The 22,085-nt window shown below is 42.3% G+C and overlaps 1 protein-coding gene across 2 annotated transcripts; it reads right to left on the bottom strand.

Moving 5' to 3' along the window:
• Window positions 1–1,034: 1,034 nt before the first annotated feature.
• Window positions 1,035–22,047, bottom strand: SCPEP1 (serine carboxypeptidase 1). 2 transcript variants are annotated; one of them, XM_039501267.1, is made up of 13 exons: window positions 21,923–22,047; window positions 16,742–16,887; window positions 15,852–15,941; window positions 15,248–15,403; window positions 14,320–14,394; window positions 13,311–13,383; window positions 12,216–12,253; window positions 11,852–11,980; window positions 10,307–10,391; window positions 9,315–9,428; window positions 8,453–8,590; window positions 4,305–4,468; window positions 1,035–2,538 (listed from the first exon to the last, which is right to left on the bottom strand). In XM_039501267.1, exons 2-13 carry the CDS (start codon window positions 16,814–16,816, stop codon window positions 2,470–2,472), a joined length of 1,206 nt encoding a protein of 401 aa, XP_039357201.1. In that variant the 5' UTR covers window positions 16,817–16,887; window positions 21,923–22,047; the 3' UTR covers window positions 1,035–2,469. The 2 variants fall into 2 exon arrangements, with proteins under 2 accessions (XP_039357201.1, XP_039357200.1); XM_039501266.1 differs by lacking the exon at window positions 21,923–22,047 and adding an exon at window positions 20,597–20,742.
• Between the last annotated feature and the right edge of the window lie 38 nt (window positions 22,048–22,085).

Raw genomic sequence — 22,085 nt, 5'->3', positions numbered from 1 at the left:
CATTTCACCCGAATGGCTCATTTAAAGAGCACCTCCATCTCTTTAAACCCTGAATCCCAGGCACTTTCAGTTTATAGCACTCTTGAAAATATTAAGCGACTACATATTCTTGCAGTCTCAGCATATTTTTTCCATTTACTCTCAATTCTATGTGTGATACGTAGAAATTTATATAGAGCAAGCCTAAAAAAAAAACAACGAGCCCAACACCAAGCCTACTGTACCTGTATGTTCAGCCTTACAGCTCCTGCTGTTTAACCAAAATATCCCTCCTGGGTTGCAGCAGCATCATGAACATTACTGAACTTACACTGCTGAGATGAACATACCAACTGTACTTGAAAAGTTGGGCTCCCTAGTGTGTGGGAAAAAGCATTCAGCTCAGTTAATTAAACCCCAATGGACTGATTCAGCCTCATGGTTGCTGCACTGTGGGGACACCCAGTGTTTCAGAACAAACTCAGCCTGGAATGGCTGAGACTGTTGGAGTGGGAGAGGAAACAGGGCAAAAGCCATTCAACAGCTCTCTAGGGGTTTGATTGAAGTAGCAGCAAGGGCTTGTCTAGAACGAGTTAGTGCACAGCAAGCTGGAGTGTAAATCTACAGCACACTAACTAACCTGCTGTGCATTAACTGGCCAAGCAGACCCTGCTACCCTGCACAGAGGTGTTTCCTAGTGCACTTTGGCATACAGTACTCCTGTGAGTACTACTTCAGAGGAAGTAATCGGTTTTCAAAAGCTTGCAGGCTAACAGAACTGCCACCATCTACCTTGGGTGATGATTAAGAAAGGGGAAAATAACTCCCCGTTAAAGAAAAAAGGCAAATTGCTTGTATCCCTCCCTTAGATCATAACCAGCTGTTCCTCTAAGTCACTGGTTCTAGGTTGAGTCTTGCCCTCCATACTTTCTCTGCATTGGGCAAGGGGAGAAGAAACCTGGTGCTGTTAGCTACCTACCACTTATATATCTATAAAGTATGGGGGCACATGGCAGTATTCTCCCATTGCTGCTTTTAGGCAGAAAGTGCTATAATGCATTACAATATAGGCTTTTATTTGGCTTCAAGAACATGTTAAAAAATGTGACAAGAGCAGGATCAATATATAGATCAGCACAGATGTAACTATTGGATTCATTCTTTAGCACTTAGGGTTTTATTCCCCAAATCCAGACCATAGAGGTACAAGTTTTTAGGCATCAAATCAACTTGATTCCACAAGGTGCAGCATTTAAGTGAGATCCACTGGTTTATTGGAAAGGTAGCTTGTTTGTGCACTGCCAAAGTTCCCCATAGCACAGTTTCAGCTTATTGATGCTCTCACAGCAGAGTTCATGCACATGTGTTTACATAGCACTACACTGCAAAATAGCTGCTACGCTAATACTCTTAAGTTTCATATGTGGGGAGGCACAGGGCTGTTTGCTATTTATTTAGGAGTCTGACAATTGGAACAAGCTGCCTGAGTGTTGATAAAAGGGGTCGTTTTCAAAGGGGATTACAGCTGCACAACAGGAATGAAGTGATTCAGATACCTCATTTGTGTGATTGTTTTCACTGGGGAACTGGGATACGTATACTTTATAAAGAATCCCCACTTCAAATTGCAAAGCCAATAGCTCACTGCAAGACTCAATCCAAGATCTAGAAAAATATGGATGGGGTATTTGTTCTGACTTATGCCTCTTCCTTATCGCTTAAATAACCTTCTCCTTTCCACATTCTGGGTGGAGGCCAAAAGCCCAGCAGCTCTTAGCCATTAGAACTTTGGCTCATTCTATGAAGAGAAAGGATTGGCACAGTGTTTATTCTCATATTAAGTATCCATGCCTTCCTGTTTGAATAATGGGGAAAGGAAGGTTTTACTGAGCGATGGTTGTGCGGCACTGAGTGCATTAAAAAACAAATCTTGGATAACGCACACGAAAAAGGAGGCTCAAGAGTAGAAAGAGTGGTTCAGTATGAACACACACCTCAGTCCAAACTGGATCTGGATCCAAAATGAAGTCCTAGCACAGGCACTCTGCAGTGTCTTGATAGAAAGCAATAGTGTCTGACGCAGATGCAAAGTCATCTGTTTAGGAAAAAGCATCCACAGCTTATGGAAGCAGGCTCGCTGCCTGAGGTTGAATCTTTAGAGCAGCAAACTCATCTTAATACTGGTTCATAAACAAAGCATTTGGGAAATCCTCAAAGAAGTGGCTGAGTGTGTTATTTATCAGAGTGAAGTTACCACAGGAAAAGTCAGTGTGAGCAGTATTGAGGCAGAGAATCACAGTTTACAAATTCAAAGGCAGCATTTCATTTAAGAATAAACCGTGCATCTCCTTAAATGCCTTGCACATTACCAAAGTGTAAAAGAGGCTAAATTTCCAGATAGTGATTGTTCCTTCTGAAGTTCAGTCTGTGGCACAAGTTCTGCTAATACACCGGAGTTGTATATGAAAACCATGCCAGCTGGCATCCATTTCACCAGTGTTTTTGTTGTGTCACCATCCTGACCATTTTCAACGCCATGTCCCCTTGATCGGATGGTACCTACCATAGGGAAAGAGAGTGTGTTATTAATTGCTATGCGGAAGCAGACTGCTAGCTCTAGATGTTTCATAGTCACACTAATATTTAGCTTGCTTTTCTAGGACAGCCTTCACCTTGCTCCTTGATATTAGTGCATTGTGAGAGTACTTTCCAAGGGAGGATTTCAGTCAGGTAAAGATGGGAAAACAGAGGCACAGACAGGTTAAAGTGACTTTCCCTGGGTAAAACAGCAATATGTGGCAGAGCCAGGAAGAGAAAACACGTCTCCTAACTCCCAGTTCTATGCCTTAAACAGGCCAATCTTCCTCCCAAGCAGTGAGAGCTGACAACATTAGAAGCAAATTCCATGTGCCTCAAGCAGATATACAGTCATGGGAATGTCCCTAATCTAGAAGCAAGCTTAGGCTCTTGCTCTAGGACTGGTGAAAATAAGTTGGACGCAGTTCAGAATTTGGTTGTTTTTTGTTTCCAAGGTTGCGGGAAGAAAGACAGGGGGCCTGATTCTGATCTCATGCTAGTCTTACACCAGTGGGAATAAACTTTACTGACGACAATAGATGTACTCCCATTTAAAAAAAAAAACAACCCAGTGAAAGGATAATCAGCTCTTGAGTCCTTTAGTTCTGCTTTTTGGTACTCCCACTGGTAACATTTCTCCAGGGTCATTAAGGGAGAGGATTTATATGTATTAAGACTTTTCTGCTAAGGATGGAAATAAAGAGTGCAACTAGCAGGGCATTAGGATGGTGGTCACAAATATACACTGAAGGCCTAAAAGTCACTAATTATGGGAAATTCCATGGCAAGGCCAAGAAACAGAAGTGAATTAAGGTGGCTGCATTCTGAAACTGTTTCTGGCTGGGAAACTGCTAGATACAGTTTGGTGGTATTCACTTAGGGTACATCTTCACTGGCAATGTTAAAGGGCTGCTGCGGCAACGCTTTAACATGGCTTGTGTAGTCGTGGCATAGCACTCTAAAAAACAAAAACAAACAAACACACCCCACCTCCACGAGGGGAATAGGTCCCAGTGCTGGTGCACTGTCGACACTGGTACTTTACAGGGCTGAAACTTGCAGCGCTCAGGGGGATGTTTTTTCACACTCCTGAGCGAGAAAGTTGCAGCGCTGTAAAGTACCAGTGTAAACAAACCCTTAAACAAGCCTCAGTGTGTTGACTGAACAGGCTTCTAATATTTTGGAGTCTGCAAGGAAAGTGTAATTAAGATTTACCCTCCTCCCATGGTTCTGGATTGTTGTACAGAACAGAAAGATTACATTTTTCTCAATACAGTAGATACATCTACACCGTGTGACAAAGATGGATGAAATGCAGATTACTGCTCTTTGTTCAAACAATTTAGAGAGACAGTATTGAATTAAGATCTGATTTTCCATTACCTTATTTGACAGTCAATTAAACCTGAGCAAAGTACTGGGTGTAAAATGCTACCAAACTAGAAAGGCAGCGTTTTACAACCTGTGCTCCACATAATGCATATTTATTTACACCAGCACAGAGAAAGGGAGAATAAGGCCCATTAAGTCTGTGCTGGGTATTATGCAAAGTCTGAGTGTAAACCAGATCTCCAGACCAGGAAGTTAATTAATCAAAGGAATAATCTACATAGTCTGATTCGGGAGTGTTCATGCAAATGTGGGAAAGCTTTTAGCCATATTATGCAGGCAAAGCAGACAGATACATCATCATTTACAACTTGACTAATATTAGGTTTCTTTTGTCTTTCAGCAATTGTGCTATTTACCATGTGCCCAGCCTTTAGAATCCAGTAGAAGGCCAAGTTTTCATAGGACTTATGGAAAGCAGCTGTCTCAGGGGACTCTGGAGATACATACAGAGCCTTCCATTTTTGTTGGCTGAACTGCTTCAGTTTAGGCCATTTCAGTTTCCGAACCCACGCCTCCTGGCCTAAATTAGGGATAGAAGAGTGATGTTTCATTATTAATTGTTTATAGTAAGGCAGCATCCAAAGGTCCCAACTGAGATTGGTGTCCCATTATTCTAGACGCTACATGAACAAATATATAGCAAGTATAATCGATCAAAAAAAATGTTGAATGTTCAAACAATATTTTTTTGCAACCACAAAAACAAAACAAACAAACAACCCCCCCCCCCAACACACCACACCCAACTTTTAATTAAAAAATTCAAAGGATTTTCTTCCCTGGGGGACAGAGTCTTGTGAAAATTCCAAAAGTTGACCCAAAGGTTTTGATCAGTTCTAAGAACTGTGACTTGTTTGTATTTTTATGACTGATTTTTGTAAATGAGTCATTTTTATGTGATGCATTTTTATGCATTAGCAACTCCAGCATATTTTCATTCCCCTTCCCACACAACATCCTGAAGCCCTCCCTTGCTACACAGAACCCTAAAGATGGACACATCGGCAGGTAGGAATTCTCAGCTCAGGGGGGCACATAAGACCAATGTTAGGCGGTTCCCACCATAACGCATGCTTATGCAAAATAAGCCTCATTCTGGTTCTAAATGTATATCGATACCAATACAAGCACTGGTCCTGCACGTTGCTGGACTCCCTGTCCCCAAGGTTGTAGGAATCGAGGCTGTTCAGCACCTTGCAGGATCAAGCTGACAGCACAAGCTGTGATAGCACAAGCACACATTGGAAACACGGTCTGCATTAGGGCCATTGTTTTGCTGTTTGTTACAGTCATTCAGCCAGGAGAGTCTGAAAAGGCAACATCTGTTTTCAAGAGCAAGCTAGGGAAGAGAAAAGTGTTGAGACAGCAAATAAAGAGACCAGTTCCAGGACATTTAAAAAGCTATTATTGTTTTTAAAACCACCTCTCAGTTACTACAGCAGTTCATGCTGTAAGAAGTGCAGTTTAATTTTTCGTCAAAAATAGCAATTTGTGGCACTCCAATTTGTCTTACCAGTTTTGACATCCTAAATAGCATCTGTTTAAAGAATTATTGATTGCTGGGTTGTCCATGAAAAGGAATTGAAAAGGAGAGCTTTAGGCCGTCTATTCTTAGCAGTTAGGGGCTGAGAGATTACAGCAATAAAACTACGTTATACAAGAGCATTGTTTGCCCAGATCAGTACAGGAGACTATTTTAACAAAGGAGAAAAAGGAAACAGAATGAACTCTGGGGATTTGCTTCAGAATGAGATATTCCAGTGACACCTAATGTGGACCAGAAGCTTCATTTCACAAGTGTGGAGTCTCTTAAAGACAAACAAAAACTTTTGAGCAACCGCGATGTACATGCGCTTAAGCTGAGCAAGCATGTGCTCTTGGGCAGGTGCACATGTCCTTCAACCCCACCAGCTCCAGACTGACCATGAAGCTCACTCGTGTCACTTCTGACACCATTATTAATGGTTTCTGTTCTGGTAACGCCCAGAGTGCTCAGTCAGCATTGGGCCACCTTGTACTAGGTTCTGTACAAACACAGAATAAGACATGGTCCCTGCCCCAAAGGGCCGGCCATCCAGTACAATCAATATCAGTAGGGCAGGAGAAAGGAATGAAATACATATGTCCATTTTTATATGTACACCAGTCATGTTTTGCATGTATAAATATAGAGTCACCTCACAGCTCCTTAGTTTGTGATTAGTTAGTGGGCTAATTATGTGGAGGCATCATGGAAAAAGTAGGTTGTGAGGAGTATTTGACATGAAGGGAGGAGGCCATTGGCTCTACTGATAAATTTAGAGGGCCTTCCTCACATAGGGGGCTGCCTGGAAGAAGGCACACAAATTCTTGGGGGTGGGCGGGAAGTAGACATAATGGGGGAGCAAGGCTAGAGTGGGTGGGGTGATGTGGTAAAATGTATGGTGGGGCGGAACTGTGAAGGACCTTAAAGGAGAGGGCAAGAAGCCTGCACCTGATCTAGTGGGTAAGGGGCATCCAGTGGAGGGATTCAAGTAGGTGTGGCTGTGTGGAGGGGGATGGTTGACAGAGTCAGAGCATCAGGCCGGAAAGATGATAACTCAGTTATTTGTGCTTTGGGAGAGGAGGGGCCACTTCTTTATTTGTGCTATAAAATACCTGGCATGTAGTAAAATAGTTAACAACAAAATACGCCACCAGCGTAACCTGTGATGCCTAGAAAGACATACGAGAAGACAATGAAGTAAACCACATCCCCAGTAATGGCCAGGGTCAGACAGCAATAAAAAAAAAACCCCAAAAAAACACCACAACAAAAAAAAAGAAAACAGGATCCACCCTTATTGTTGACTCCATCTCAGGAGTAGCAAGGTTTGGATTGCTGCCCTTGGCAAACTACACTATGTTGACATAGTTAGGAGTTACGTCATGGTGTGTAACTCAAGAAGCTGGAAGTAAGCATGGCAGAGATGTAACTAATGTGATCAAATTCTTAAGAGTGGGGGGATATCTCCTAGCACCAAATCCCTGTGATCTGAGACCTAGTCCAGCATTTCCCTTCAAACTTAATTTCTACTTCCCAACTCTAGCAAAGCGAGTTTCCAACAGTGAATTCTGTTCCTCGTGGAACTATAGTTAGCAGTGTCCTGAGGACACTGCGGGACAGATTCTGAGCTGCACCTCTCAAAGGTACAACTCAGAGGTGCAGCCCAACTGAGTGTGCAGCTGCTAGTGCGGCTCTCCTCATCCAGGCATCCAGAGTAACAGCTTCAGCAGACTGAGCTGGAACTATTGGCACATATGGAAGCGCTGCATAATTTACTGAGTGACTCACTGTGTGCCCATTTTGGTGCATCTTTTAGGATGTCTCAACCACTCTGTATATTTTATAAGCCACTTGAAACTTCTGAAAGAAACAGTCTTTGTTTAAAACACTGCTTGAAAGCCACTTTTCAAGTCCGCTTTTAGTGATCTTATTTTGCCATAGAAGGGGAAAAAATTAGCCTCAGGTACCCTAATTAGCTACAAGTCACATCAGCATAGAGTTAATGCTCCCAGCAGAGCAGGCTTTAATTTAATTGACTGAGAATTATTTAGGGATAGTTAACTACCCAGCACTGCAAACAGACTTTTCTAGGTCTGTTCAATAGCTTCAGTGGAAAGCTACATGGAAGAAGCAGCCATACCCACCTATGCTCTCTCAAGATGAAAGGCTCCCATAGCATTGTGTGAGCAGAAAGGAGGGGACCCAAGCCCATGGGTCTGACCAGGATGGGATAGTCAGGGGGCAGTCAGCTCCCTTGTGGCCTTCCAAAAAACTATGACAGGGGCTCTACAAGGATGCAAAAATGTGTCTGGAGTATATGGGCCATGTTGCTTCTCTCAGCAGCAGTCAGGGTGCTCTGCCAAGAGTACTAAGGGACAGCATGGAGGAAGAGCACCAGGGAGCAGTTGGCGGCACTAACCCCTACATAGAGCTGCCGTCCCATCACTGCACCACGGAGTGTGTGTGTGTGTGTGTTGGGGGGGTGGGGAAGGAATCTGTGGATTTTGGGAACTGAATTCCTGGTCTCTTCTGGGAACAAACCCAGCTTAAACCCTCTCCAAGAAAACTATAAAGTGAATAAGATCTATGTGTCTATTGCCTGTGTTCCTGAAAGGGTGACACAGTGTGATTTGTAAGATATACAAATGTACCTTAATGTAGAGGAAGGATAGTCCATTGGTTAGAGCACTAACCTAGGCCCTGGGAGACCTGAGTTCACTTCCCTGCTCTGCCACAGACTTCCTGAGTGACCCTGGGCCAGTCACTTAGTCCTTTTAGGCCTTGGGTCCCCATTTATAAAACAGGGAAAATGGCACTGCCCTTCCTCATAGGGGTGTTGTGAGGCTAAATACATTAAAGACTGCGAGATGCATAGGTATTATAGTAGTGGGGACTATGTAAGTACTATAGATGGGGGGATTTTAATATGTTAATGACCAGTGTACATCTTTCTCTTCAGAAAGAAGAATGAATCCTTACCCATGGTGTCCACAATGAGATCCAGCTGTCCGTTATAGACAGTAACGTTGACATTGGCTGCCAGCAGCGCATCCACAATATGAATGACAGGCTTCATGAAGTCTTCGGCCATGTGTAAGAAGACTTCTTCTGACTGACCTATTCATACGGATTCAAACATGAAAGACAGTGTAATTGACTAAGTGCGTCATCTTTAAATGGAAGCATCAGTAGCAGGGCTTGCCAAGAGTTGTGAAATGCAATTCCTTGCTGCAGAAAAGCAAGCACTGGAACGGTACATTCCAGACCACAATGATCAGTCTGAGTGACTGGAGAGAAATGGAGAATGGCCAAATTCCACATATATACAGGGGATATCAAAGCAGCACAGCACACGTTTCTAACATTACTACACATGCGGATTTGTCAGTTTCCATCTCCCATTACAAATCTGGAGGGGTGTTGGCAGGTATTCAGCATTGCTCTCTAATGTTTCCTTCTGGTTTGATTTACACCCTCCTTTCCCTGAACTCTCACAGCACCGGCTTTCCTTTTGGTAGACTGAGGTGCATGGATAGGTTTCAGCTGCTCAGGCATTAGGCATACTCTCCCTTCCAGGGTGTGCACCTAGTTAGACCCTGGCAGGCTAAAGGGGAAAACACAAGGACCAGAATCATGCCTATGCTCATAGGCCTGCCCAGTTCCCTGTTGTGGGTCCTTTTTAGGAGACTGTCCTACAGTTGGGCCTAAGCAGGATGAGAATTTTAACAAGCAAGTCAGGGAGACTTTATGTGGTACCATATCAAGACTGCTTTGAACAGACTACAAAACTGTGTAAGTGACAAGTTGCCCATTAGAGCCATGTCAGAGGGTAGGAAGGTACCTCCCCATGTGACAGAGTCAGGAATGATTCTCAGCTTCTTTCGGATGGGTCCATTCATCAGGTCACTTAAGCTGTCCTTATGCAGCCGTTCGACATGGCGCTGGTAAAGTTTAACTGAAAGGAAAGAAAAGAGTTTACTCTGCGGCACAGGGTGTTGGATATGCACGAAGATGGTGTCTGATAAACAAACACCACAAGGCAAAAACAAGTCTTGTTCAGATCTAAGAAACTCTTTGCTACTGAAACCGCAATAGTACACAGAGGAAGAGACTTGCTGATTTTTAAGAGGTCTACAGTAGAAGATAGAATCAGCCTATAGCATGGTCAGAAGATAAAAGAGGAACAGAGTCATTATCTTGTTCCTTTTTCTGCCAGTGCATATTGTTCCCAACAGTACATTTCTGGGGCTAAGTTTCTGCTTTAGCTAGTAAGCTTGAACATAAATTCTTCTCATCACCAGATGAGTTAGTTTTGAGCTGCAACCACTTGTTACTTTTAAAAGTAAGGAGGGCTCTTCATCTCATCTCTCCACCCCCATCTGTCTCTGGGAGCCAATAAAAAACAGTTATTTTATTTCCATGTCAATATTTAAAGGCGATGAAGAAGTGATGGCGTGAAGGCTGATGGAGGCAAGTGTCTAATCAGATCATCCCATGCAAGTGTTTGGAGGACATAGTTAGTTCATAAGTTCTGAAGTTCTACAGTAATGAATTTACTACTGCCCGTGACTAATATCCAGAGTGCACAGGGTATATCTAGGTGGGCGCATATGCCACAGAAGAGCTGTGGTATATCCCTCAAGAGTATTCTTCAAGCTCTCCCTGTACGGAGACCAGTAGGTTCAGGAGCTTGAGAACACTGGAGGCATCTTTGCAAGATGTGGTAGCCATAGACAGTTCCTACTGCCCACAACCACATGTCTGGGTGCTCAGCACCTCTGCAAATCAGGCCCTTGGAAGCTTAATTTCTTAAACATACTCCCCTCAACTTACTAAGATGGATATTTTCATGTTTCGAGGCTTTGAGATCTGGGGACTTCTTGGCTAGGATGTTATAGAAATTCACGTTGTCCGTGTTCTGAAAGAGTGAGAGAAGAGGATATCAGACTCGACGTTTTATTTCAATAGCTATAAGAGAAACATCTCTCTGACACATGAGGGTTGCACTCTACCCGCAGAGAGGAGAGGGATCAATGTTCCCTACTTAAATGGGGCCCTATTCTGTTCCCTGTTCTGGCCCTATTTTGAGAAAGGCCTTTTTGGAAGGGCCTTTGGTCCCTTGCTCCCTCCTTTTTGATGATGGGTTTTGGGAAAGGGCTTTTTCCAGTCCCCAAAGTTCACACGCAACTGTGTATGAGAGAGAGAGTGAGGGAGAGCATAGGCATTTCTACTGATTTTCCTTCCTAGCCTTGAAGAGGTGGGAATCTCCTGGAATCCCACCACCCCATCCATGGCTCCAGAGACTTTCCACCAGCTGCAGCCATAGCCTCAGTGCCACAGATCTCCCAGATGCTCCCTTCGGCTAGACCTTCCCAATGTGAGGCTTCCCATTGCTCAGTTTCCTCCTATCACACCAGCCTCAGCCATCCCACATGCTCCCTTCTGTTAGTGTCAATCAATATTTGGCATCCATATTCTGGAACAACTGATGCAGCCAATTCATCATATCTAGATGAATCCAAGAATTGTGGATTCACCACATCCCTAATACAGCCAATAGACTGGAACTGGACCAGAGAAGAGGTGTGTTTCCATTAAAGTTACTCAGAATTAAAAACAAGACACTACACATTTTCCATAATTAAATTTAAATATTTAGAAGTTCTGATGTAGAAGTTAGAAATCATTCCATAGCAACAACCAAAGTGGAGCAGCTGTGCCATCCCTGTTACATACACATTGCAGCTGGGAGGAATGGTTACACAGGCTTAGCGAGAAAGGCAAAAAGATAGCCAAAGTATCATGCTAAAGCATGAAACGAGGAAGTGAAACCAGCCATGCACAGAACACTGCCAGCTGCAAAACAGCCAAAAACGAGAAGCAGTTTTTAGCATAATCTTTCAGCTTTAGTACAGCATTATGTGACTTTTTTTTTTAAGTCACATATGGTTCACTTATGTAGCACTTGTCGCTGTAAAACACATACTTTGGCCCAACCAAGCAAAGCATGTTTTTAAAGTTAAGATTGAGTAGTACCACTGAAGTCAATGGGCTTAGTCATGTGCTTTACTTTAAATCTGCTTTAATGTCCTTCAAAACCTTGCTACTGTACTGCTTCGCACACATCTGGGCCTCATTCTCCATTGCCTACCACTTTGTGTAGTCATTTACACCAATGCAAAGACAGTATCAAATGCTTTCAAATCAGCATGGTAGCACACTGAGTGCACTGGTGTGAACAACTGCACAAGGAGCGGGGTAATGGAGAAACTGCCCCTTCTGTATGTTAATAGCAAAGCGTTACCTGAATTTGTTCATTTCCATAAGCCATGAGCATAGGTTACTTACAGATCTTGATGCCAGACAGCATTTTCATACCTGTTCAATTACTTCCTCGGTTTGACTCCAGAGCTCAGTGGCCAGTGTGTATTGCCCTTTATTCACTGCATTCATGACCTTTTTGGCAGCGGCAGTCACCTCCACTAGACCTTGATCATCAAGGAGAGACTGGAATGCAAACAGGGAGAGAACAACCAATTACTCATGGAAGGAATTTGATTTGAGACCATAAGTCAATGTCATGCCCTGTTAATTACCAGTATAATTACCAGTATACTGGTTGAAAGCTAGCCTAGAAATGGAAGTCCCCTCTTGGAGTTAAATTGTATAATACAAGGTCTTGAATGAAGCCTTAAAAACCAGAACAATTATTGCAAATAGCAGAGATGGAGTAGATACTTACAGTGCTGTAAAGGTATGGCCCCCAGGAAAGCACAGAATCTAGAGAAACAAAATAGGTTTCAAGCATCTAATAATTTCTCAGACACAAATTTCCCTCTAATATAGCAGGGATAATAGTGACAGCAGCATAGAGAGGCAAAGATGAATTACTCAATAAAGAGGCATTGTCAGATCAAATTTAGTACAAAATTTAGGCACTGAAGCTGTTTACAAAGTCTAAACCCACCACCATGACATTAGCTCCCGGCAAGTTATCCAATGGAACTGTTTAAAGCAACCAATAGACATTTCTCCTGCAGCATTTGCAACTGAAACATTTTAGCACTGTGCTAGTGCATGAGAACATGTAGACAGGGTTGTTATTTGTAGCACAGGTAGGGAAGATTGTTTAAGGTAAACCTATAGCTTCCCACCCTTCTAACTTCCCACATCTAAGTCCAGATCCGCCAATGGGGTCTCCCTATGTAGCTCTCACTGCAGGATCAGGACCCTAAGAAATGCTTTCACCTCTGCCATTTTCTCTCCAAGCAAACAGTCATCCCAGCTTTGTTAACTATCACACTGCTGTGGCTGGTGGCTTCTAATGTTAGCAATAAACTTAGAGATTGGTGGTAAAATGCAAACAGTAGTTTAAAAGCTTGATGTGGTGGAAATTTAGGAACACTTAGACCTCCCGATGTAAAGCCCCCTACCTACTGTAGAGGCTAGTGGTAAAACAGGCATTTTCCTACCTGCCATTTTTGAAATGTGCTTGGATTACATAAGGAGCACGCCAAATCAGGTGCAGCCTTGTGACTCCTTCCATAGCTAAGCCTTAGTGACTTTTTAGTGACTTTTAGGGACACTCCCCTGCCACCCATCTAAAGGAACATGAGTTTGTTACTAGCTTTGTCCTAAGGCCATTTTGATTTTTGACCCCTCTAAAGTGGGGCTGGTTTAATTACAGCTCCTTGGAACATCAATGTACATTTACCCAGATTAGATTTCCTGCATTCACTGGAGATCTGCTCCATTTAAAGTAGGCACAGACAGCATTCTAGACAGAGGTGGGCTTTTTGGGGAGAGGGAGAAGTTCACAAAAATCCTATAAACATACCTACAGGAGAAATCCATGAATCTCCGAGAGCAGCCCCAGCAAAATTGCACTCTATGCTCCCATCGTGAATAGCCTTTAAAAATAATGTAAAGAGAGTTTTTAACACACATTTAGGTAAACAAGGATCTTCTTCCTAGTTCTCCTTAACCAGCAAATGGTAGAAACAGGCTTCACAATGCAAGATAAGCAGAAATGCCTCTGTGTTACAGGAAACAACCCTTTCATTTTAACTAGCATCAAGACACAATGACAAATGAGATCTGATGAGAGTCCATTTATGTCCCAAATGACTATAAATTCATCATTGGCACTTGTCTTCGTAAGAGGAGGCTCTGTAAGAATCGCTGAATTCATTCTTGAACTTCATGGCCTGATATGATTATCATAGGATAAGACAACAGCACCAGCAGAAGGAAGATAGGGAGTACATAGTTTGCTCGTACACTGTATCTATAAAAGTCAGTTATGGAAGCTCGAAGTTTTTGAAATTTCTAATTCAGTTTGAGCCTTTGAGAATAAGCTGCTTCTTTCAGTGATCTTGAGCCCTCAAGAGCCTTGTCACTTGTCAGAGGCACATGGATGATTCAACGAAGCCCTGAGTACACCAAGTCAAGCAACTGACTCTGGGCTAAAGAATATATGGGGCAGATTTTCAAAAGGCACAAGTGGAAATTGGGTGCCCAGCTCCTACTGACTTCCAATGAGAGTCGAGCACCTAACTGCCCTGTGTGCCTTTGAAAATCAACCCCAACAAGGCTGCCTGTGCTCCATTTAACCCCTGAGACCTGGGGCACAATGTAATCATTTCCTAGTTATCCACTTCTTAGCTTGACTAAGATCTTTCTCGTCTACAGTAAAGAACGTTTACTCTCTAAAAATGAAAAAGCTTCTACTCAAAAACAAAACAAAAATCAAATACATCATTAGACCCTTCTTCAAGATGTGAAAAATACACATGCTGCCAAGGAAGAAGCTGTTATTCACTCCTGTAGGGAAGAATCTGCTTTACCTTATTCAACTCTAAAGCGATTCCAGCTGCCATTTTTCCTCCATAAGATTCTGAGAAGATGTAGAATGGAATAGTCTGGAGAAGGAAACCATACCATAAGGCTATTAGGCTCCCAGAGCAATATACGTTTTGCCCAACCTCTGCCACCTGCACAAAACCCAAACTGCACCTGTTCATCCCTCAAACACTAGATATTTTGTTTGTTCATTCTGAGTTGCACCTAAAGAGGCTACGATCCTACAATGCTGTATGCACAGAGCTTCATTGTCTTCAGTGTGGCTCACCACAGGGACAAGAATCCACCAGCCTGAATGGAGGATTGGGGCCAAAGACAGCAGCACAAATAAACGCAGCTGCAATAGATGTCAATTAGACATTCAATGTCACCTTTAAACTGGGGAGAAAAAAAGGACATGAGTTGTGTCTGCAGGTTTAAAACAATCAATAGGAAGTACTTCTTCACCCAATGCACAGTCAGCCCATGGAATTTGTTGCCAGGGGATGCTGTGAAGGCCAAAGCTATAACTGGGTTAAAAAAAGAATTTAGGTAAGTTCATGGAGGATAGATCCATCAATCGTGATTAACCAAGATGGTCAGGGATACAACTGCTGCTCTGGATGTCCCTAGCCTCTGACTGCCAGAAGCTGGGAGTGGACGACAGGGGATGGATCATTCAAAGATTGCCCTGTTCTTTTCATTCACTCTGAAACACCTGGCATTGGCCACTATTGGAAGACAGGATACTGGGCTAGATGGATCATTGGTCGGAGCCAATATGGCTGTTCAGATGTGCAGTAGCTAGTGGCATATGCTACCTTCTGGAGAGGCTGTTATCTTCCTCTGTCTAGCTGTTTACTAATCCTCTCTGATGCTTGATTAGAACCACACATTTCTTTAGTGCTATTAAACAAAATTAGAGTTCCTTACCTGGAAGTCTTTCATCAACCTGAAGAATTCTTTAAGAAGAACCAGCATATCGGAAGATACAGTGGAGAGATCTTTTGCAAACGCATTACTATCATTTGTGTAACTGAATCCAGTGCCAACGGGATTATCGACAAACAGTACACTGGCTGCCTGCAGCTATACAACCAGGAGAAAGGAGATTTGTATGAAGTCTCCATTCAATTACTCATACATGCAGATTTCCCCTTTTCCCAGTCCCAGATGTGTATTACAGACAAGTTCACCAAACCGTGTTTCCTCCACCAAATCAAATGGTTAAGCCTATGCTTAAGCTCTTAGCAGCTGTTTCCCCAACTACAGTATTTTAGGGATAAAGTTTTCAAAGATTAGCAAGTGATTGCAAACATGTGGAGGAGGATGGTTCAATACCACTTCAAGTGTTTTTGTTAGATCAAAAGTAGAACTACAAAAAAATTCTTGTCTTAGAAAGTGTTGAATTTAAGATGGACAGCGTACTGCTTGGGGCATTTTTGGCCTGGTCAATCACCTAACTAAGAAAGCAAGATCTCATCTATAAGTCAATGAGCAAAAGCTAAGATTATCAATCTTAAACTTTCTACTATACCCAGGTTGTATTTCTTGGTTTCAGTTCTGCATCCAAGGGACCAATTTCTTCAAAGTTCCCAAATCCACAGCCTGAAGCTCCTGGACCTCCCTATGGGGGAAAACAAGACAGCTAATTAGAATCAAGACGAAGCAATAGAGTTAGATCATTGAAGTTACACAGGACTAGTTTGTGTGCTGCATGCAAAAATGCAAAAGGAGCCCCCGTCTTCCTTCATTATATATACACCCTGCTTGTGGAGAGAGGAATTTAAAAGACTCAATCACTAATTTGTGAAAGCATTTGATTATCTTTATGCTAGACAGATACCATTCTGAAGCTTTTCTTCCCATCCAGAGCTGAGCACACTTCACTGCAGTAGGTTATGGAAGAGTCAGCTACTGAGCTAGTGCACGTATAATAGTCAGTTTTCCCCAGGTGCGCAGCAGGTGCACTACACATTGCAGAATTAATCCAGAATGTGAAAGCCTGTGTCAACTGATAGATTATATTCAACATTGCCTCCTATAATATACTGTCTAGGATTTGTGTGTGTGTCTGCCCTTTAGTTATGTGTTTGCAGGGTGCCTAGCACAAAGAGGTTGAGGCCACTAAGTACAATCACAATCCAAAGAATAATGAACTCTCTTGGTTTCTGCTATATGCTTGTTGATATAGGGTGATCAGAACTAAACACATATTCCAGGTGAGGTGTCCCATTAATTTATATAATTGATTTTTAACATTTTCAGTATTCTTATCTAACCTGGAAACCTAGTTCAGACAGGACTCAGAGAATAAGTCATAGCTCTGAATCTTATTTCTGTGTAGCTAGAATACCATGGAAGATCAGTATGCTGAATGGTGTAGAAATCAAGATTCCTTTTAAAATGTCTTTCACAATATCTTACCTGAAGCCACATAATGAGAGGTAATTCCGTGAAATTTTTGGCAGAGTTGTTTGCATAGTAGAGCCACCAGAACATGGATGCATTGCTTCTGACTGTTACATACCCCCATGCTTCTTTCTGTTCTTTTGATTGCTTTATAACTGCACCTAAAGAAAAGGGGTATCCGATTCAGTCGAGTAGAGTGGGCATTTGACCAGTCCAAAAATAATTGGTCAATGACAGGTCTAGTATTGTCAAATCATATCAATATTGTCAAATATTTTGCAGAACTAATTTATTAAAACAGTAACAACAAAGAGAAAGACTTTACGGTCTGCAGTAGGCTAGTCCTTAGGCATAAGTATCTATCTAACTACAAAAAGTAAGTTCTTAACTGAGTTATTTTAACTCAGAAAAACATGAAACACAATGAAATGAAGTTCTAAAAAATGAAAGAATGGTATCATGATGCAATCAAAAAGGTAGGTCAGAGCATTCTTGTTAGGATAACTGACGGTGATCAAATAATAGCTGGTCAGTTGACATTATTTGTCAAACATTATTTGTCAACTGACCAGCTTGCCAAACCTAAATTAGAGTATGAGACATTTGGCCTTGAAACATTTGACCAACAGAGACTTGGCTGAGACCCATGAGTTTTAATTTTGGGTGTGGTAATTACAAACACTCTCATTCAAAAATATTTACTACTGAACAAAACACCTGAACCCTGACTACACTCAACTTCTACCCAAATCCTGCAAATATTTAAGCACTTGCATAACTTTGACTTCATCGGGTCTACCCACAGGAATGAGGTTATGCTTGTACTTAAGTGTTAGCAGGATTGGGGCCTTCCATTATCATTACCACCAGTGCAGCTGTCCAAATGCTGGAATAAATTTACTAGACCAGACATGCCTTTAAGTACTTGCAAAGAGCTGGGCTGAAATACTGGTACCTTGAAGACAATTTCAAGTCTTCCATTGACTGTGATGGGGCCAAGATTTCAGCCCCAGGGTATAACAGTTTGGTCCCAATCTTGCAGGCAAGATCAAATCATGATATTATAGTATCCAAATATTGTTACATTTAGGGCCCTAAGAAAAGTCATCATTAGGGCCTGATCCAAAGCCCAGTGAAGGCAGCTGAAGATTGATAATAACTTCAATGGCGTAATCTACTATGGTGTATGATGCAGATGCATTGTAGGGAGCAGGCCTTTAAAGCTTAATCCTCTCGCTAGTCTTCTTTATCACAAAATAGTCAATAGAACAATGTGGAATGTCCAGTAACTGAGAAGCAGGTTGATCAGTAAAGATGACCTAGAGCATAGTACTGGAATGATTCCATCTATTTTGTTAGAAGTGTGGGTTAAGAACTGCTCCACATCTCTGCAAAAGCACATTAAAGTGCTTGCTTATTTTGGAGAGGCACTTTCACTTGGATTTGAGGAGCAGCAGCTTTAATGGCCTTGAACAAGCCTACAATTTGCTAGCAGTGTTATCAGAATATTTTGAAAACACTGCAAGTAGAGGAAGGGTTACCCATGTAGAATGATATTATAATCAGAATTGGTTTAGCCGTGTTCTCTTTAGATCTGATGTGACTCTTTGATATTTTTCTTGGTACTTTGTAGCATCAAGAATCCACATTCATTCTTACTGCCAAATTGGACTTCAGCTCATCAGTTCACATCGTGTCATGGTTTCAAAAATAAGGATAGCACCCTCAACCAGTCCTCTGCCTTAGTCTGTCATTAGTTGACAAGCTATTTGGGACTAATAACATTACCTAAAAATTCTATCTGCTTTGAAGTGCAACAACACGTTTGCCTTATATTCAAGAAAAAGTCTTTGCTGCCCAATCAAGCAATGACCTCCAGGAGAGAGTTTGGTATCAAGCTCTAAAGACCTATGGCCCTGATACTACAATTGGATCCAGAACAGCAGACCATGTGCCTATGGGGAGCCCCATTGAAGTGGGTGCAAGGGTCTGCATAGGATCCAGGTCCAATTGCAGGATAGGGGCCTTAATTTTCAGGCAGCTTCACTCCAGGGAATATTCCATTACCCAGTATCAAAGAGCTTGGATCATAGAAGCTGAAGGTGGAAGCCGAAAGGCCAGGCCACAAGAATCTTGTGGTAGGAAGGAAAGTCAGCCTCAAGTAAACTAAAATGCTTGCAATTAAACCACATAAATTTCCCAGCAGAAGTGTGCATCTAACTTTAAATCAGTTATTAGGAGTAAACTGGGCAGTTGCTTACAATGGTCAACATAGGTGTGTCTTGAAGTTATTTTTCTAACTTCAGGAAAAATCCTGAAGCTGGGCTTGAAAGCCATTTAACAGCTGAAGTAGAGAGAGACAGCCTAATTTTTACAAGTCCTTGTCCTGTCTATAACCCCCTAAATGTTGCATAATACAATAGCTTGCAGTAAATCAGAGAGGTGGAATTTGAACAAGGAATATTGTTTTTTCAGCTTGTTAACTATTTTTCCTTTTTGTGTTTTCAATTTATTTAGTTATTTCAAGAACCCTAGAGATCCAGCAAGGTCATCAATTGTATGACCCCTCATCTAAAACCTAGGCAATTATGTGTATAGACAATTATCCACATAAGACAAACAATGTCTCTCCAGTTATATCTTATCAATAGCCCTGACAGTAAGCTCCAAAACATCTCAGTTACATTATTCTTAGTCAGCAACTTAAGGTTTTAATCTGAGAAAAGTTACACAACAGAGACTTATCTTCACTTGTCTTGGGAGACCAGTGATGGTGGAGAGGGTGAGAAGCAGCAGAGTTTAGAGTGTTAGATTCCATCTAAATCCTGTTCTGTGTAACAAGCTGGCATCTTTAACCCACCCCACATTAGATTCATGCTTTCAGGTAGGGGAAGTGGACCTTTTTCTCCAGGAAAAAAGTCAGCCACATAATAAAGACTGACACTAGCTTAAGGGTGCACAGCACAGAGCTCTAAATTAAAAAGAGGCACATCACATTCAAATTAAAGCACCACCCTCAACCAAAATTTTTTTGGACACACCAGATTGTCAAACTTGATCCCCAAACCTTCAATCCTGAGGTTGTGCAGACTGACTCATGCAGAGCTCTATTAAAGTCAATGGGGCTCCGTGTGGGGGCAAAGGGCCATCCACATGTTCCTTATTGAAGGATCAGAGCCTCAGAGAGCAGTTCTTATGCATACCACATAAAGAAGAGACTGCCTGTCTATCACTTCAGTAATGCAAGGCTACTTTTCTGGGAGTAAAAAGAAAGAGCTACTCTTACAGATGGGAGGGGTGCAGAGTACTCCCCAGCAGATATACATGTACATTCTAGGACACTGGATGAGATCTGTGACTCATCATGCAAATACTTATAATTGATTTCAGTGGGGCTACTTATATGTGATTAGGTTACATATATTCTTAGGACCTGACGGCTGAACACACTTGGAAACTTTTTGCACTGTGAAAAACAAGGGAACAGCCAGAGTGTCCCAAGGAAGGGATTACATTAATGTCACAGGATAGGCAAAGCTTAAAACAGTGTGAGCTTGGAACAGACTCCCTTAAAAAGGATCAGTCTTTGAAAGCTCTGCACAAAACTCTCAGCACATCTGGATTTAGATGCTTCTGCCAGGGCCTAGCACAAAAAATATCTGGGGAGTGGGTATGCAGGGTAAAAGGAGGCATCACTCATTCCTTAGTGTTCACCTAACAATAAATGCCCGAAAGTTCAACAAGCCATAAAACAGTCAGTTTAGGAGAAAGGTGCTTGTGAGTAATGTCCATCACCCCTGGCTTCAATAACTCCTCATGGATCTAATTAAACATGCATCTCTCATACACTCAGCCCCCTACCAAACATACCTGAACCCAAAGTCAGCAGGAAAAGCAGCGGGATAACATGTTGTCTAAGCAGCAGCTCCATCTCTGCAGCAACTGGGGAGTTTCCTGACTGAAAATCATATGACTCGGGTCTCTAGTCAGCTGCGTAGTGAAAAGGGAAGTGCTGGCTCTCTGGTTATAAAGGGAGCTGGTTACTACCCCAGGGCGCCCTCTCTCCTCCCCTGCATGGTAAATGCAACAGATATCTGTGCGGCAGTCAAGATGCCAGTACATTTGGTTCTATCTGTGCGGCTAGATTTAGCTGGCTTCCCAAATCGGCTGATTTCCCTATGTTATGCTACAGAATTTATTGGGCTTGTCTACATGAGAACTACTGGCTTTTCTGATGTTGGATGCTAAATCCAGCCTGTGAGATGAGGAAAGGAATTGTATATAAAATCAGCAAGTGATTTGTGTGTGCTAAAAGGATTTACAGTCATTGCTTCCACAACTTCTCTAGTGATTTAGGTTTTCCAAATTTATTCTTCCTGGAGACATAATCCTAAGAAAATATTTCTCCTTCCTTCTCTCTCTTTTAATGCCCACACATCTGAGATTCTCATTTCATGATATTCAGGTTTTACGCTTTCTATAAGAACTCCTTGCTCCTATCTTGCAGACCCAAACCAAAAACATTTACGTACAAGAGTAATTTTTCTCATGTGAGTAATCCCACTGAAGTTAATGAGACTCCACATATGTATAGGGCTCTACCCTGTAAATCTGACCTCAATATCATGGATTTAAGATGTTAATATCAGTTTTTCTCCTAAGAATGTAAGAGCAGAATTGTTTTACATGATTAACATTACATGGAGTGTGTTGGAGGGATGGGGGGGCGGGAACAGAGAGTTTAAATGATAATTAAAGCTTTGATCCTGAATCTGGCTCCAACCAGCCATATTCTAATGCCCATGCATAGCCAGCTGCAGGATCAGGGTCTAAAACAGACACTCCTCTGTGCCAAGGTGGGTGAGGCAATATCTTTTATTGGACCAACTACTGTTGAGGAGTAGGGTGGCCAGACAGCAAATGTGAAAAATCGGGACAGGGGTGGGGGGTAACAGGAGCCTATATAAGAAAATGACCCCAAAATCAGGACTATCCCTATAAAATCGGGACATCTGGTCACCCTATTGAGGAGAGGAGACGCTTTCGAGCCACACAGAGTTCTTCAGATCGCTCCTCAGTTCTCATGAATGTCACTATGAAAAAGAGGAAATAGGGACCAATAAAGGAAATATGGGCCCTGATTCTGCTCTGAGCTTTACAGTCGTCAAAAATAAACCCAAGGTAGATAAAACTCACAATGATGCCTGGTGGTCAATAGGAACACGATTGTGATAGAGTGATTGACAATCCGGTCATTCCCTGCTGCAGCAGGCACTGTTCGCTGGCTGTAGTTCGCCGCTGCCGCCGGCAGGTGGCGTCCGCAAGGCGAAGCTGCTGAGTGATGCCTTTCTTGCGCCGC

This window comes from Mauremys reevesii, linkage group 15, assembly GCF_016161935.1.
Source record: "Mauremys reevesii isolate NIE-2019 linkage group 15, ASM1616193v1, whole genome shotgun sequence".
NCBI lineage: Eukaryota > Metazoa > Chordata > Testudines > Geoemydidae > Mauremys > Mauremys reevesii.
Note: the sequence above shows the minus strand (reverse complement) of the source record. Positions and strands in the feature narration are given on the sequence as shown.